Source organism: Myxine glutinosa, chromosome 2, assembly GCF_964187855.1.
Source record: "Myxine glutinosa chromosome 2, kmMyxGlut1.1, whole genome shotgun sequence".
Classification (NCBI taxonomy): Eukaryota; Metazoa; Chordata; class Myxini; order Myxiniformes; family Myxinidae; genus Myxine; species Myxine glutinosa.
The window spans coordinates 114,542,898-114,556,356 of NC_136262.1; the positions used below are offsets into that span (position 1 = coordinate 114,542,898).

A 13,459-nucleotide genomic window follows, 5' to 3' on the forward strand; every position below is an offset into this window, starting at 1 on the left:
GGATCCAAAAGACCCAGATGACCCAAAAGTCCTTGAGGACCCAAAATACCCAGATGACCTAAAAGTCCCTGTGAATTTAAAAGACCCAGATGACCCAAAAGTCGCCGAGGACCCAAAAGTCCACGAGCACGTAAAATACTCCCAAGTCCGGCAGGCAGGTATGCTAGAAGGCGGTGACGACCAATGCAAATTTGGTTCAATTGACCAACAGGCCCATAATAAACCAAGAAAGAGCAATCAGAGATTGCAGACCCTTGCCAGGACATGTCTGTGGGGTGTTTTTGTACATTCTTTCATTACTTTTGTACATGTACAGTCGTAGGGTTTTTCCATTTCACACAATAACAACTCCTGGCTGCCGGACCATAAGACCAATCATATTGAAATTTTAAACAAGTGTTCCGCTTTACAACTACTACATTCACATTGATCAATGAAGTGGTTCAAGAGATATCGTTTTTTAAAGATTTTCGTTCAATCCAACATGACCACCAAACCATGTGATGCATGAATTATTCAAGGGGAGCATGGTATACACAAGGCATGGGGAACATATGTTTGATGTTTCAGTTCGATCTGTTCAGCCGTTTTGGGGGAGTGGCTTTTTAAAAATCATAGCCGCCAAACCATTGACTTATGACGTCATGGTCGTGCAACCTTTGGTTCGTCATGGGTATGCGATCATGCATGTAATGTTTTGCCGCGATATGTTTAGCCGTTTCGGAGAAAAAGGGCTTTTAGTGGTTTTTGAGGATCTTGTCTCAAAACAATTTTTTTCCCCTCCACCAATTTATCCCGAGATGACGCTCATTTCATCTTGATCGGATGAAGTTTTGTACTTGTCGAATTATGACGTCATAATGGAGGCACCTGTGACCTCATCATTAACATATGTTATTCCCCATGGAGAGTTCTTTACAATGAGCCACGTCTCAATTTTTTTCGACGCAGCGCTTTCGGAGATATAGAGGTGCAAAGTTTTTCGGTTTTTCGAAGATGGCGGCCGAACCACGTGACCTATGACGTCATGATTGTCATTAAAAATTAGACAGGAGGTGCACCTTTGGTGAAAATTTCCTGCCAATCGGACCAAAGGTGCGGACAAACAAACGGACTCAAATGCAATACCCTCTCCTCTGGCGAGGGTAATAAATAAAGAAACTAATAACCAAACAAACATATAAAAAACAACCTCGACCCAGAAGAAGAAGAAGCCGAGCAGCCGACCTGTGTATGAGCGTATAGTGAGTCCCTTTAAGCGCGCGTGCTTGAATTGATTGATTGATTGATTTAAAGAGCGCGCGCTAGTCGCTCCTCCCCCGTTGATCGGTCTCTTCCACATTGCTCCGCACATTCAGTTTGAAGCATGTTTATTGTCGCCATGGCTGTGGATTTCAGCGGAACGTACGATTTCGTGAGCGGCGAGAACTTTGACGGTTACATGAAGATCTTGGGTGAGTCTTTTCACACTCGAGAAGAGATCAATTCGCTATAGGCCTACCTGAACACCATGATTACCTTTACGAGGTGTTCCTGTAGTTTTGCTATAAGGATTTAAAAATTTTTTTTGTTGTACCTTGGTTGCAATGCGAACACCTGCGCACACCTCTGTGGGTGAAGATCCGCTTTACCCCCTCCCCACGAGCGTCCCAACACCTGGCTTATTTGGCCGAGGCGGTGCCGCCACCTGGACCCGAGAGTGATCCCCTAAACTTATTTCCACAGGGATCGATTACCCCACGAGGAAGATCGGGAACCTGCTCAAGCCCCAGAAGGTGGTGACCCAGGAGGGAGACAAGTTTTGCTTCAAGACCTTAAGCTCGTTTCGCAACTACGATTTGTCCTTCACCGTGGGACAAGAGTTCGACGAGCACACCAAAGGTCTGGATGGCAGACACCTCAAGGTGCGTCCGGCCCACGTGGTCGGTGGTTGTGTCCGTGTCCGGTACCTCCTGATCGATCATACGTTAAGTTTCACCTCCGATCGATTACCGATTGGTCTGTCTACCAGGTATGGTGACCTAACCAATCCGAGTGACGTAGTAGTTCGAACGTGGTGACACGATCGGTTGAGCACCATGAACTGATTCTTCTGTATAATTGTATAATTGTTAAAGTGTGGTTTACTGTACAGCACAATGGAGTTTCTTGTTCTCGGCGATATTTTTGTAATTTTGTTTAAATTCCATCTCTTTAACTTCACCATGACCTGTGCACGGTGACACCGTTAGTCGTTCGAAGACCCAATCCAAAACGTGACTGGTCTCGTGGGGACCCAATCATCGGGTACATAACGTTATGATCTCCGAGAGAATCAATCATCGGGTACATAACGCTGATGGTCTCGTGGGGACACAATCATCGGGTACATAACGTTATGGTCTCATGGGGATCCAATCGGGTAAATAACGTGATGGTCTCATAGGGACCCAATCATCGGGTACATAACGTTATGATCTCCGAGAGAATCAATCATCGGGTACATAACGCTGATGGTCTCGTGGGGACACAATCATCGGGTACATAACGTTGTGGTCTCATGGGGACCCAATCATTGGGTACATAACGTGATGGTTTAATGGGGACCCAATCAACGGGTAAATAAAGTTATGGTCTCATGGTGACCAAATCATCGGGTAAATAACGTTATGATCTCATGGGGACCCAATCAACGGGTAAATAAAGTTATGGTCTCATGGTGACCAAATCATCGGGAAAATAAAGTTATGGTTTAATGGGGACCCAATCAACGGGTAAATAAAGTTATGGTCTCATGGTGACCAAATCATCGGGTAAATAACGTTATGATCTCATGGGGACCCAATCATCGGGTAAATAACGTTATGATCTCATGGGGACCAAATCAACGGGTAAATAAAGTTATGGTCTAATGGGGACCCAATCAACGGGTAAATAAAGTTATGGTCTCATGGTGACCAAATCATCGGGTAAATAACGTTATGATCTCATGGGGACCCAATCAACGGGTAAATAAAGTTATGGTCTCATGGTGACCAAATCATCGGGAAAATAAAGTTATGGTTTAATGGGGACCCAATCAACGGGTAAATAAAGTTATGGTCTCATGGTGACCAAATCATCGGGTAAATAACGTTATGATCTCATGGGGACCCAATCATCGGGTAAATAACGTTATGATCTCATGGGGACCAAATCAACGGGTAAATAAAGTTATGGTCTAATGGGGACCCAATCAACGGGTAAATAAAGTTATGGTTTAATGGGGACCCAATCAACGGGTAAATAAAGTTATGGTCTCATGGTGACCAAATCATCGGGTAAATAACGTTATGATCTCATGGGGACCCAATCAACGGGTAAATAAAGTTATGGTCTCATGGTGACCAAATCATCGGGAAAATAAAGTTATGGTTTAATGGGGACCCAATCAACGGGTAAATAAAGTTATGGTCTCATGGTGACCAAATCATCGGGTAAATAACGTTATGATCTCATGGGGACCCAATCATCGGGTAAATAAAGTTATGGTCTCATGGTGACCAAATCATCGGGAAAATAAAGTTATGGTTTAATGGGGACCCAATCAACGGGTAAATAAAGTTATGGTCTCATGGGGACCCGATCATCGGGTAAATAACGTGATGGTCTCATGGGGACCCGATCATCGGGTAAATAACGTGATGGTCTCATGGGGACCCGATCATCGGGTAAATAACGTGATGGTCTCATGGGGACCCGATCATCGGGTAAATAACGTGATGGTCTCATGGGGACCCAATCATCGGGTACATAATGTAATGGTCTCGTGGGGACCCAATCATCGGGTACATAACATTATGATCTCCGAGGGAACCAATCATCGGGTACATAACGCTGATGTTCTCATGGGGACCCAATCATCGGGTACATAATGTAATGGTCTCGTGGGGACCCAATCATCGGGTCAATAACGTGATGGTATCATGGGGACCCAATCATCGGGTAAATAACGTTATGATCTCCGAGGGACCCAATCATTGGGTCAATAACGTGATGGTATCATGGGGACACAATCATAGGGTCAATAACGTGATGGTATCATGGGGACCCAATCATCGGGTAAATAAAGTTCTGGTCTCATGGGGACCCAATCATCGGGTAAATAACGTTATGATCTCCGAGGGACCCAATCATCGGGTCAATAACGTGATGGTATCATGGGGACCCAATCATAGGGTAAATCCCAAGTTATTTTGCCATTACTACAGGTTGTTTTTATTCGAGAACCCTAAATAATTCCCATCCACAAAACTATGTTAGGAACCTAATACTTTGTGTAAATGTAGCCGAATGTTACAGAAAGACCTAGCATGATCCTGCGAGTTATCCGGTATCACGTGACCCGGCAGTGATTAACTGTTTTCACTGTGCAAGAACACGTGTTTCTCGTCGAACATTACACCAAGAATGATGCATCCTTTAGGGAATGTCAAATTTCATTTAACAGTCGCTTTGGTGCTCATGCAAAACCTTCAAAATCGGTGATATGGAAACTGCTGAAGCAGTTTAGAGAAACAGGATGCGTGAAAGTTTAAAAAGCCAGCCAAGTGTTGTTACCCTAGAGAAAGTGGATGAAGTACGGGAAAGAATGGAAGCAAGCCCGAATAAATCTGAAGTTTAGCGAAGCAGCAACAGGCTCACTGTTCATATTCCAGTACAAGGAAGGTGCTCGACACTCAAACTTTATCCCTACGAAATCCATGTTGTGCATCAGTTACTGGAGCCAGGTAAAGAGAAACGTGACGCTGCCGACTGAGTGGCCCCAGAGGAAGGTAAGAGAAAAAGACAATGTTTTCGATGTTGTTTGTTTGTTTTTTTGTTTGTTTTTTTTCCCCCACAGACGAAGCATGGGTTCATCTTTCTGGGCATGTAAAGTCTCAAAACGCTCGTTTATCGCTAAGTGAACAACCTTGTACAACGCAAGAAAGGCCATTGCATTCCGTGAAAATTGCTGATTTTCTGCAGCCTTGACCTTTGAGCTTTAGATCTTAAAAAAACAATCGGCTTCTAGCTTTTGATTGGTGAACCAATTTTGTGAACCAATCTGCAAATTCTTAAAATTTCAGGTCAATTGGATGAAAATTGACGATTTTGTGGTGCTGACCTTTGACCTTTTGACAATTGTATATTTGCCTTGACAGTGTTATCAAATTTTCGCCAAAGCTTCATCATGATAACAAAACTCCAATGGTTAAAAAAAAGTTGCGACACACTCACACTCACACACTCACACACTCACACACTCACACACTCACACACTCACACACTCACACACTCACACACTCACACACTCACACACTCACACACTCACACACTCACACGATTGCAAAACCCCGTCTCCCCCTGTGCAGGGCACGGGCTAATGAAAAGCTGAAATGTCTCGAGTCAATAAGTGTTGAACCACTTTGCTATGACACTCCAAATTGAGCTCAGGTGCATCGTTTCCTTTGATAATTAATCATTGAAGTCTCTACAACCTCATTGGAGTCCACGCGTGGCCAATTCAATTGATTGGACATCATTTGGTTGGACAAGAAACGAGACAAACACCTTTCTATATGAGGTCCCACTGTTGACAGTGCATATCAGAGCAGAAATTCTGCCATTAAGTCCAAGGAACTGTCTGTAGAACTCCAAGATAGAATTGTGAGGGGACGTAGATCTGGGGAAGGGTATAAAACAATTTCTATAGTGATGAAACTTTCCAAGAGCACAATCGGCTCCATTATTAGGAAATGGAAAGAATATGGAACAACCCAGACTCTTCCTTGAGCTGGCTGTCTGACCAAACTGAACAACCGGGCAAGAAGGACCTTGATCAGGGAGGTGACCAAGAACCAAAATGACCACTCTGACAGAACTACAGAGTTCCTTGGCTGAGATGAGACAACCTACGAAAAGGACAACAGTCTCTGCAGCACTTCACAAATCTAGGCTTTATGGGAGAGGGGCCAGATGAAAGCCACTCCTGAGAAAAAGGCACATGATAGCACACCTGGAGTTTGCAAAAAGGAACGTGAAAGATTTGGAGCATGAGGCAAAATATTGTGTGGTCTGATGAGATGAAAATGGAGCTCTTTGGCCTGAATGCAAAGGGTTAGGTTACTCTGGTCTGGTGGAAATCGAGCACAGCTCATCACCCATTTAACACCATTCCAACTGTGATGCATGGTGGTGGCAGCATCATGCTATGGGGATGCTTTTCAGCAACAGGGACTAGGAGACTTGTCAGGACAGAGGGAACAATGAATGGAGCTAAATACAGGCAAATCTCTGTGGAGAATCTGCTTCAGAGTGCAAAAGACCTTAGACTGTGGTGACAATTTATATTCAAACAGGACAATGACCCCAAGCAAACAGCCAAAGCGTCACTGGAATGGCTTCAGAACAAGAACGTGAAAGTCCTTCAGTGGCCCAGCGAAAGCACAGACCTGAATCGCATTGAGAATCTTGAAGATTGCTGTTCACCGACGCTCCCCATCAACATGACAGAGTTTGAGCAAATCTGCAAGAAAGAATGGGATAACTCCCAAAATCCAGATGTGCAAAGCCGACACAGACATACCCAAGAAGATCGGAAGCTGTAATCACTGCCAAAGGCGCTTCTATGAAGTATTGACTCGGGGGATTGAATACTTGTGTAAATTTGAATATTTCTATTTCATTTTAAATAAATTTATTAACATTTCTAAAAACTTGTTTTCACTTTATTTTTATGGGGTATTTTGTATAGATCGGTGACAAATTAAAATTTGATCGATTTTAAATTCAGGCCGTCACAACAAACTATGAAAAAGTCAATGGGTGTGAATACTTTCTGAAGGCAGTGTATATGCAACCAACATTGGGGACGTGTGAAATGTGTAACGATTTTCTGGATTTGACCCCCGGTTCATGCCCCATGGTGTGTGGACTTCGGGTAATGGGTTATAACAGAAGATTTTCACTCAAAATATGATATTGGGTTATTTGTGGCGGATCGTTTTGCCATCTTTCATCTTTGCTTTAGGTGGGAACGGTTTGGATTTGCGATGTCACATCAACGACTTCACTCTGGTTGTGTTGTATGCATTAAACATGGTTATTCTACTTCAGCAGCTTTCTCTACTCACTTCAAACCCTAATTTGGTAATGTTGTCTTTAATATCATGGGGAAATTTTTTTCCTGAATAATCCTGACGGTTGTTTTTATTTATATATTTTCCTTGATGCGGAGTGTTTTTGTGCTGCATATCACTGCTCACAAGTTGACGTCTTGTTGGCATCGTGATGCTGACCTCCCCCACCATGATCTTGGAGGAGGTGGGGTAGTTTCAAACAGTTATGGGTGGTAGGGGAGTTCCTTGTAGCCTTGGGTGCTATGCATGGATTGCTTGGCCTTAATGCCGCTACTGCCCGTGCAGAGCACTGTACGCTGGGAAGGTGAGCGAATGGTGTGCACCCAAATTGGAGAGAAGAAAGACCGCTCGTGGTCCCACTGGCTCGAGGGAGATCTTTTGCACCTGGTGAGTGAGTTGGAGGGTTGTGGAATGGTTCTCAAGGTGGGTTAATCCGACATGGCATGCTGTGAAATGTTCTGTGTGGTGCATTGTTGAAGTGATGCACCTTGAGGTCCAACTTGTGATGTTGAGGTGTTTTGGTGTTTCACCTGTCCAGTTGTATAACCATGTCTGACTTGCAGGGGGTATGTTTGCGCTCTCATATTCGCGTGACTGGGTGGGGTTGTTTGCATGTATAAATTGGTCCCAGATGTAATTGAACTTTGTCCTGTTTTTCTGATGACAATGTGGAAAAATACAGAACGAGTCTGCTTGTGGTTTAACTGTTTTTTGAGTGGATTTGTTCATCGTTTGTAGCTGAAAACAAATGTACTTAAAACGAGTACTACATTCGGTGGAGCGCACACCTCCGCCAGGCTGAACAGTTTACGTTTTGTATCCCAATGATGGGCCGGATCTGGATTCGGACCTGAACCAAAATATAATCGGCTTGTTGTCACCTACCCAACTCATCCACCTAGTTTTGCCATAATCCAGCCACAACTTTTACATCATGCCATGTATTTTTTTTTTAGGCCCATTTCTCAATGGTGAAAAAATATATATATATCACTTGTTTAAAATATATATTTATATTTTTATTATTATTATTATTATTAATTTTTTTTTATTTTTTAAATATATTTATATTTGTATTATTATTATTATTATTAATATATATATTTATATTTTTGTTATTATTATTAATATATATATATATATATATATATATATATATATATATATATATATATATATATATACAGACTTGGCATTTAATATGGAATATTTTTTTTGTGGGGGTGAACTTTTCAAGATGTCTTAGAACCAAAAGTTCATTGGAATTATGTTGAAATTATTCTAGATTTTGTTAATGTGACCTTTAAAAGAAACAAAAACCACATTTGACATTTCGCAACAAATAAATTGCTCCTTGAAAGTGATGTAAACTGATATCGAACTCAATTCATGGACAGTACTGTGTTAAACTTCTGTACGTTTTCCAGAAGTATATCTTTATTTTGCACATTAGCCAAAAATTTTTTTAACAAAAACAAAAGTTAAATTACGACTGGGATTACGGACAGGAAAATTACAGTTCAGTACTTTGTGTAACCCCCACGAGCATTCAGGAGAGCACGTACACGTTGAGGCATGCTGTTCACGAGATTTGCCAAGGTTTGGACAGGAATCGCTTGTCATGCAGTGACAATAGCCTGCTGCAATTCATGGACAGAGGTCGGCTGCTGGTCCAAGTTGTCGATTTGACATGTTAATTCTGCCCACAAGTTCTCTATCGGATTCATATCCGGGGACATGGCAGGCCACTCCATATGCTCTACACCACAGTCAGCAAGAAAGTGTTGGATCATGCGAGCACGATGAGGCCGTGCATTGTCATCTTGGAAGACAGTTTCCTCGAAAGGCTGCACGAGCAAATGGAAGCAATGTTTCTTCCAGAATGGCCCTGTACTTGAACTGGTTCAGGTTTCCATTCAGAACAACCAGGTCAGTTTTGCCCCCTGCATGAAAAGCAGCCCAAACAGTCACCCCACCACCTCCAGCTTGGACTCTTGGCACTATACAATCTTTGTTGTAGGCTCCATGCACTTGTCTGCGCACTCAGACGTGGCCATATTGACGATAGACCAGAAATCTAGACTCGTCACTGAAGATCACGTGATTCAAGTGTCCTGGCTGCCATTGACGGTGCTCTGGCCCACTGCAATCGGCGCTGGCGGTGTTGTCTGGTCAGGCGTGGCTTTCTCAGGGGACGCCTGGCACGATAGCCTGCTTGAACCAGTTGTTGGTTGACTAGCCTTCTGGATACAGGCACATTTGTCAGTTGCTGCCACTCAGCCCTAAGCCGATTAGCTGACTTGGTACGGCCATTGCGGACGAACCGGTGCAGCTGGCGATCATCCCTCCTTGTGCTTCTGCAGGGATGTCCTGGCCTCGGTATTGGAGTAGGGACACCCCTCCGAGCATTTCGTTTCAGGATCTTTGACACCTGACCTTGAGTGATGCCATACTGCTGAGCAATAGCACACTGTTTCATGCCGTAATTTCGTAAAGCCACCACTCCATGACAAACAGCATTGTCGAGTTGACGGACCATCTCCAGAGGAAGCGGCAATAACTTTTGGAGACGTGCAGCAGTTGTTTTCCACTAATACAGAACGCAACAACCCTTGTATACCCGACTGTGAAGTCGATCATCAAATGCACCTGTCCGTACATTTTGCCACGCCACCTGTGATGTAATCCTGTTGTTGACTTCTTGCTGCGACAGACAATCAGTGACATGGTTCTTTTAACAAATAAATCACCAAAGTGTAAAAGAAACTCACCAGATTGATATACTGAGTTAAGAAAGTAAACCCAAGTCAAGAAAAAAAATAAAAAAAATTCCATATTAAATGCCAAGTCTGTATATATTATTATTATTATTATTATTATTAATATATATATTGGGGGGGTTAATCAAGGGGGGGACGGCCAGTGCAAATTTCAATTGTCTTTCAATCCTGACAAATCTCACACTCTTACGATGTCTCTCCGAAAAGACCGACTGGACAACCCTCCCATCCACTTTCTGAATAATCCTCCAAGAAGTTCTGTCACTCAAGCTTTTGGGTCTCACTATCTGCCATGATCTTTCCTGGGAAAACCACATTTCAAATCTGGCCTCCAGAGCCAGTCGCCGACTGGGCCTCCTCCGTCGTGCGAAGTCCTTCCTTGGCACACCTGAGCTCCTCACCACATACAAGGCTTTCATCTGCAGCTCAATGGAATACTGCTCTCCCCTCTGGGCTGGTGCTCCTGCCTCACACCTAGCTCGTCTTCACGCTGTTGAAACCAAAGCATTCAGAATCATTGGAATCTCCCGCGATGAAGCTAACTCCAAGGGGCTCTCACTCACTCACCGCAGGCAGGTTGTTGGTCTTTCCGTCTTCTACCGACTCCTCTCTGGCCTTGCCCCCCCCCCCCCCAGCTCTCTGGGCTCTGTCCCGCAAATATTCCTACAGGTCGCACAAGATCTGCCTGCAACCCTCTTATGGTTAAACTGCCAAAATCAAGACTCTCTGCTCACCTTCATTCCTCTTTTCTCCCGCCTCTGGAACAAACTCCCTCACTCTCTTCAATCCCACTCCACCCTCCAGGTCTTTAAAACAGCTGTTCACCACCATCTCTTATCTTCCCCCATCAAACCTTCATCTTTTCTATCCCCGCTAATTTCACCCCAATTCCACTTTTTTGAAATACCAACTTCTGTCCTGGAAGTCCTTGGTGTCCTTGTGTTTTATACTTCTCCCACCCCCCCCCCCCCCCTTCCCACACCTCATCCCCCCAAGCCCTCTCCCTCCCACACATCTCCCTGCTCTTAAATGTTGTGTGCTCTCAAGTGTTTGTGTGCTTCCCCTTCTCTTGTCTTCCGCTCCCTCTTTTTATATATTTTGTTTCTGGTTGATTTGTTTGTGAAGTAAATGTCAGCTCTTTCACGAGCCTCGATTCAGTGTACAAAAAAAAAAAAAAACGAAGTAATTTACAGGGAAGAGGAAGAAGCAGATACACAGGGCAATTCTTACTTATGCAGGCTTAACTTATACCCAGGACAACACAAAGGACAGACGACAGGCAGACTCACACGAATGGGGAATGAAGGCAGGAACGAATGGCTGGAAGGAGAGGAAGGTTCAGGTCCGGGCCGAATGGCAGGCTGGAGGCGAACGGCCGCCGACTCCCCCACAATCTGGTTCACACAGCAGGTTTTGTGCGCAGCAACGCGTCAGGGCTTCACGTGCAGGGGCAGCGTCTCAGGCCTCGTACGTCCTCCGAAGCTCAACAGGACCGCCACCTGCGCAAGCACCTCCCCCAAACTCTTTGCAGAACTGCTTGCCACGGAACTCCTCAACTCCTAGTGGAGGCTCCGCGCAACGGGTTATATAGGCCACACCCTCGAATCTTCGTGAACCTGCTAGATGTTTCTTGGTCACGCCTCTCAAGCCATACCCCTGATCTCTGGTTGGTCGTTTGGGGGCTCCACTCTTGATGACGAGGTGGGGCCACGCCCTTCGAGTTGGAGCACATGTTGAATGGCGGAGAATGCAGTTGGCAATGGAGGCAATGCAGTTGGCAATGGGGCTCCATCTTATTTCATTTGGTGCAGCGCAAGGTCAACTAGTGGAGACACAGCCTTAACTGATACACATAATAAAGAAATTACTATAGAGAGGTTCTATGGTGGCCTACGTGTGTGTAATGGACTAACTAAAGGACGACCTTTGATCTTTACATGAATGGAGGTATTTACAGGAATCATTACATTATTTACAATGGGGGTATATTTACAATGAATTACACACAGTGCACGGTTTCCTAAATCCGTTACTATATATATATATATATATATATTATATATATATATATATATTTAGTCTGACTCGGATCTTCACCAAATTCGAATCGTTTCATCCTTGTCACACACCCAACCTGTCCCGAAAATTTCGTCCGAATCCGTCCAACTTTTTGAGATATGTTCACAGCCAGGGGTGAAAACGTAACCTCCGTCCACCTTAAGTTGGGGAGGTAATATTTTATACACACCGTATGAACTGGTAGCATCGCTTACAGGTGTGCATGCCTGAGTTGTCTAACCTTTGTTCGAATCTGGACCCAGCTCTAAACCGCCATCCTGGTGTTTCACACCCAGGGCGACGCGTCTGTGTGCGCCGTCCGGCAGAAGGTCGTTAAGCCGGGTGTTCCCTGTGCCAGCATCAAGTGGGGGGTTAAATCTCCCGGTGTTCTTCGGGAAGAGTAGGAGCGTTATCTCCAGCATCCTGACGAAATTTCTTGTGCCCAAATAATCTCCAGTCTAGTATCTTAGGATGGAGCGGAAACTCGTCCCGGTTCCGCCCTCGACCTGTCGTGAACGCCTCAGCGTTCTACAAAAAATGCAGGCCTCAAATCATATGCATGCGTCCTCTGTAGATATATTTATGCACTTTTACTAATTTTCACGCATCAATGGACTCTTAGTTGAGGTTTGAAGACTAGAAATGAAAATGTTGATGCACATGCATTTCTAAATGTTTTCACCTGTTGTACCAGTCAGCACACGATAGATCTGTGCAGGTACCTGGATTCTTTGGTACTGCTAACTGGTTACTCATCGAGTTATCTGTGTGTTTCAGGAGATGGCGTGTGAAGGGCAGGTTTGCAAACAGATCTTCAAGAAGAGGAATTGAAACACCTGTCGAGTCTGTGGAGTGTATGAGGAAACTTGATTGCACTGATTTTTCCTTTGGTTTGAATTTTCTTAATAAATCTGCATCTTGAATTCTGAAAGTTTTCTTTGGACTGTTTCTGTGGTTTTGTTGTTTAACAGCCGAGTAAAAGGTGTAAAGTTCACTTTCAGGCATGGAGTAGTTGATAAGCAAAGAGTGCACAGCTGTTGTGGGGCACAGGTATACCAGCAAATATAAAGCCTTGGTTAATGGATAATCCACTTTCCTCCCCGAACAGTCTAAAGTACTTTTAATATTAAATAATTAACTCGGATATCTCTGCCTTTTTACAAACAGGTAAACCTTTAATACTTTGCTGGTGTAGGCCCTAACTCACCTTTTGCCTGCTTGAGATTGTGCAAGCTTTTCAGCCTTGAATTTTGAACGTGCTGTTTTGCTTTGTCATTAATCTTCACCATGTGCAGTTTCAAGGTGTTGATTATTTATGGAGGTACGGCTTCAGGTCTTGCGATGTGCCTCAATTTCCATCTGTGGTTCATTTGTCTGGTGTGAAGCAAGGGCTTCATGTCTGATGGATGGAGTTTTTGCCTGTATGTGGGTGCGAGTTTGGCAGTTTTATTCACTTTCCATGGCAGTGTTATTCATGACTCC

General features: G+C 44.0%; 1 protein-coding gene across 1 annotated transcript; it reads left to right on the top strand.

Annotated features, from left to right (window-relative positions):
- Window positions 1–1,298: 1,298 nt before the first annotated feature.
- Window positions 1,299–12,908, top strand: LOC137418239 (retinol-binding protein 2). The gene is made up of 4 exons (XM_068104256.2): window positions 1,299–1,454; window positions 1,726–1,904; window positions 7,425–7,526; window positions 12,755–12,908. Exons 1-4 carry the CDS (start codon window positions 1,367–1,369, stop codon window positions 12,806–12,808), a joined length of 423 nt encoding a protein of 140 aa, XP_067960357.2. The 5' UTR covers window positions 1,299–1,366; the 3' UTR covers window positions 12,809–12,908.
- Window positions 12,909–13,459: the final 551 nt, after the last annotated feature.

Bases quoted from the DNA above. Each gene is read 5' to 3' on its own strand.
- LOC137418239 (XM_068104256.2), top strand. From the start codon at position 1,367: ATGTTTATTGTCGCCATGGCTGTGGATTTCAGCGGAACGTACGATTTC. The intron at 1,455-1,725 runs GTGAGTCTTTTC...TTATTTCCACAG, and splicing joins CGGTTACATGAAGATCTTGG to GGATCGATTACCCCACGAGG. The intron at 1,905-7,424 runs GTGCGTCCGGCC...CTGCCCGTGCAG, and splicing joins TGGATGGCAGACACCTCAAG to AGCACTGTACGCTGGGAAGG.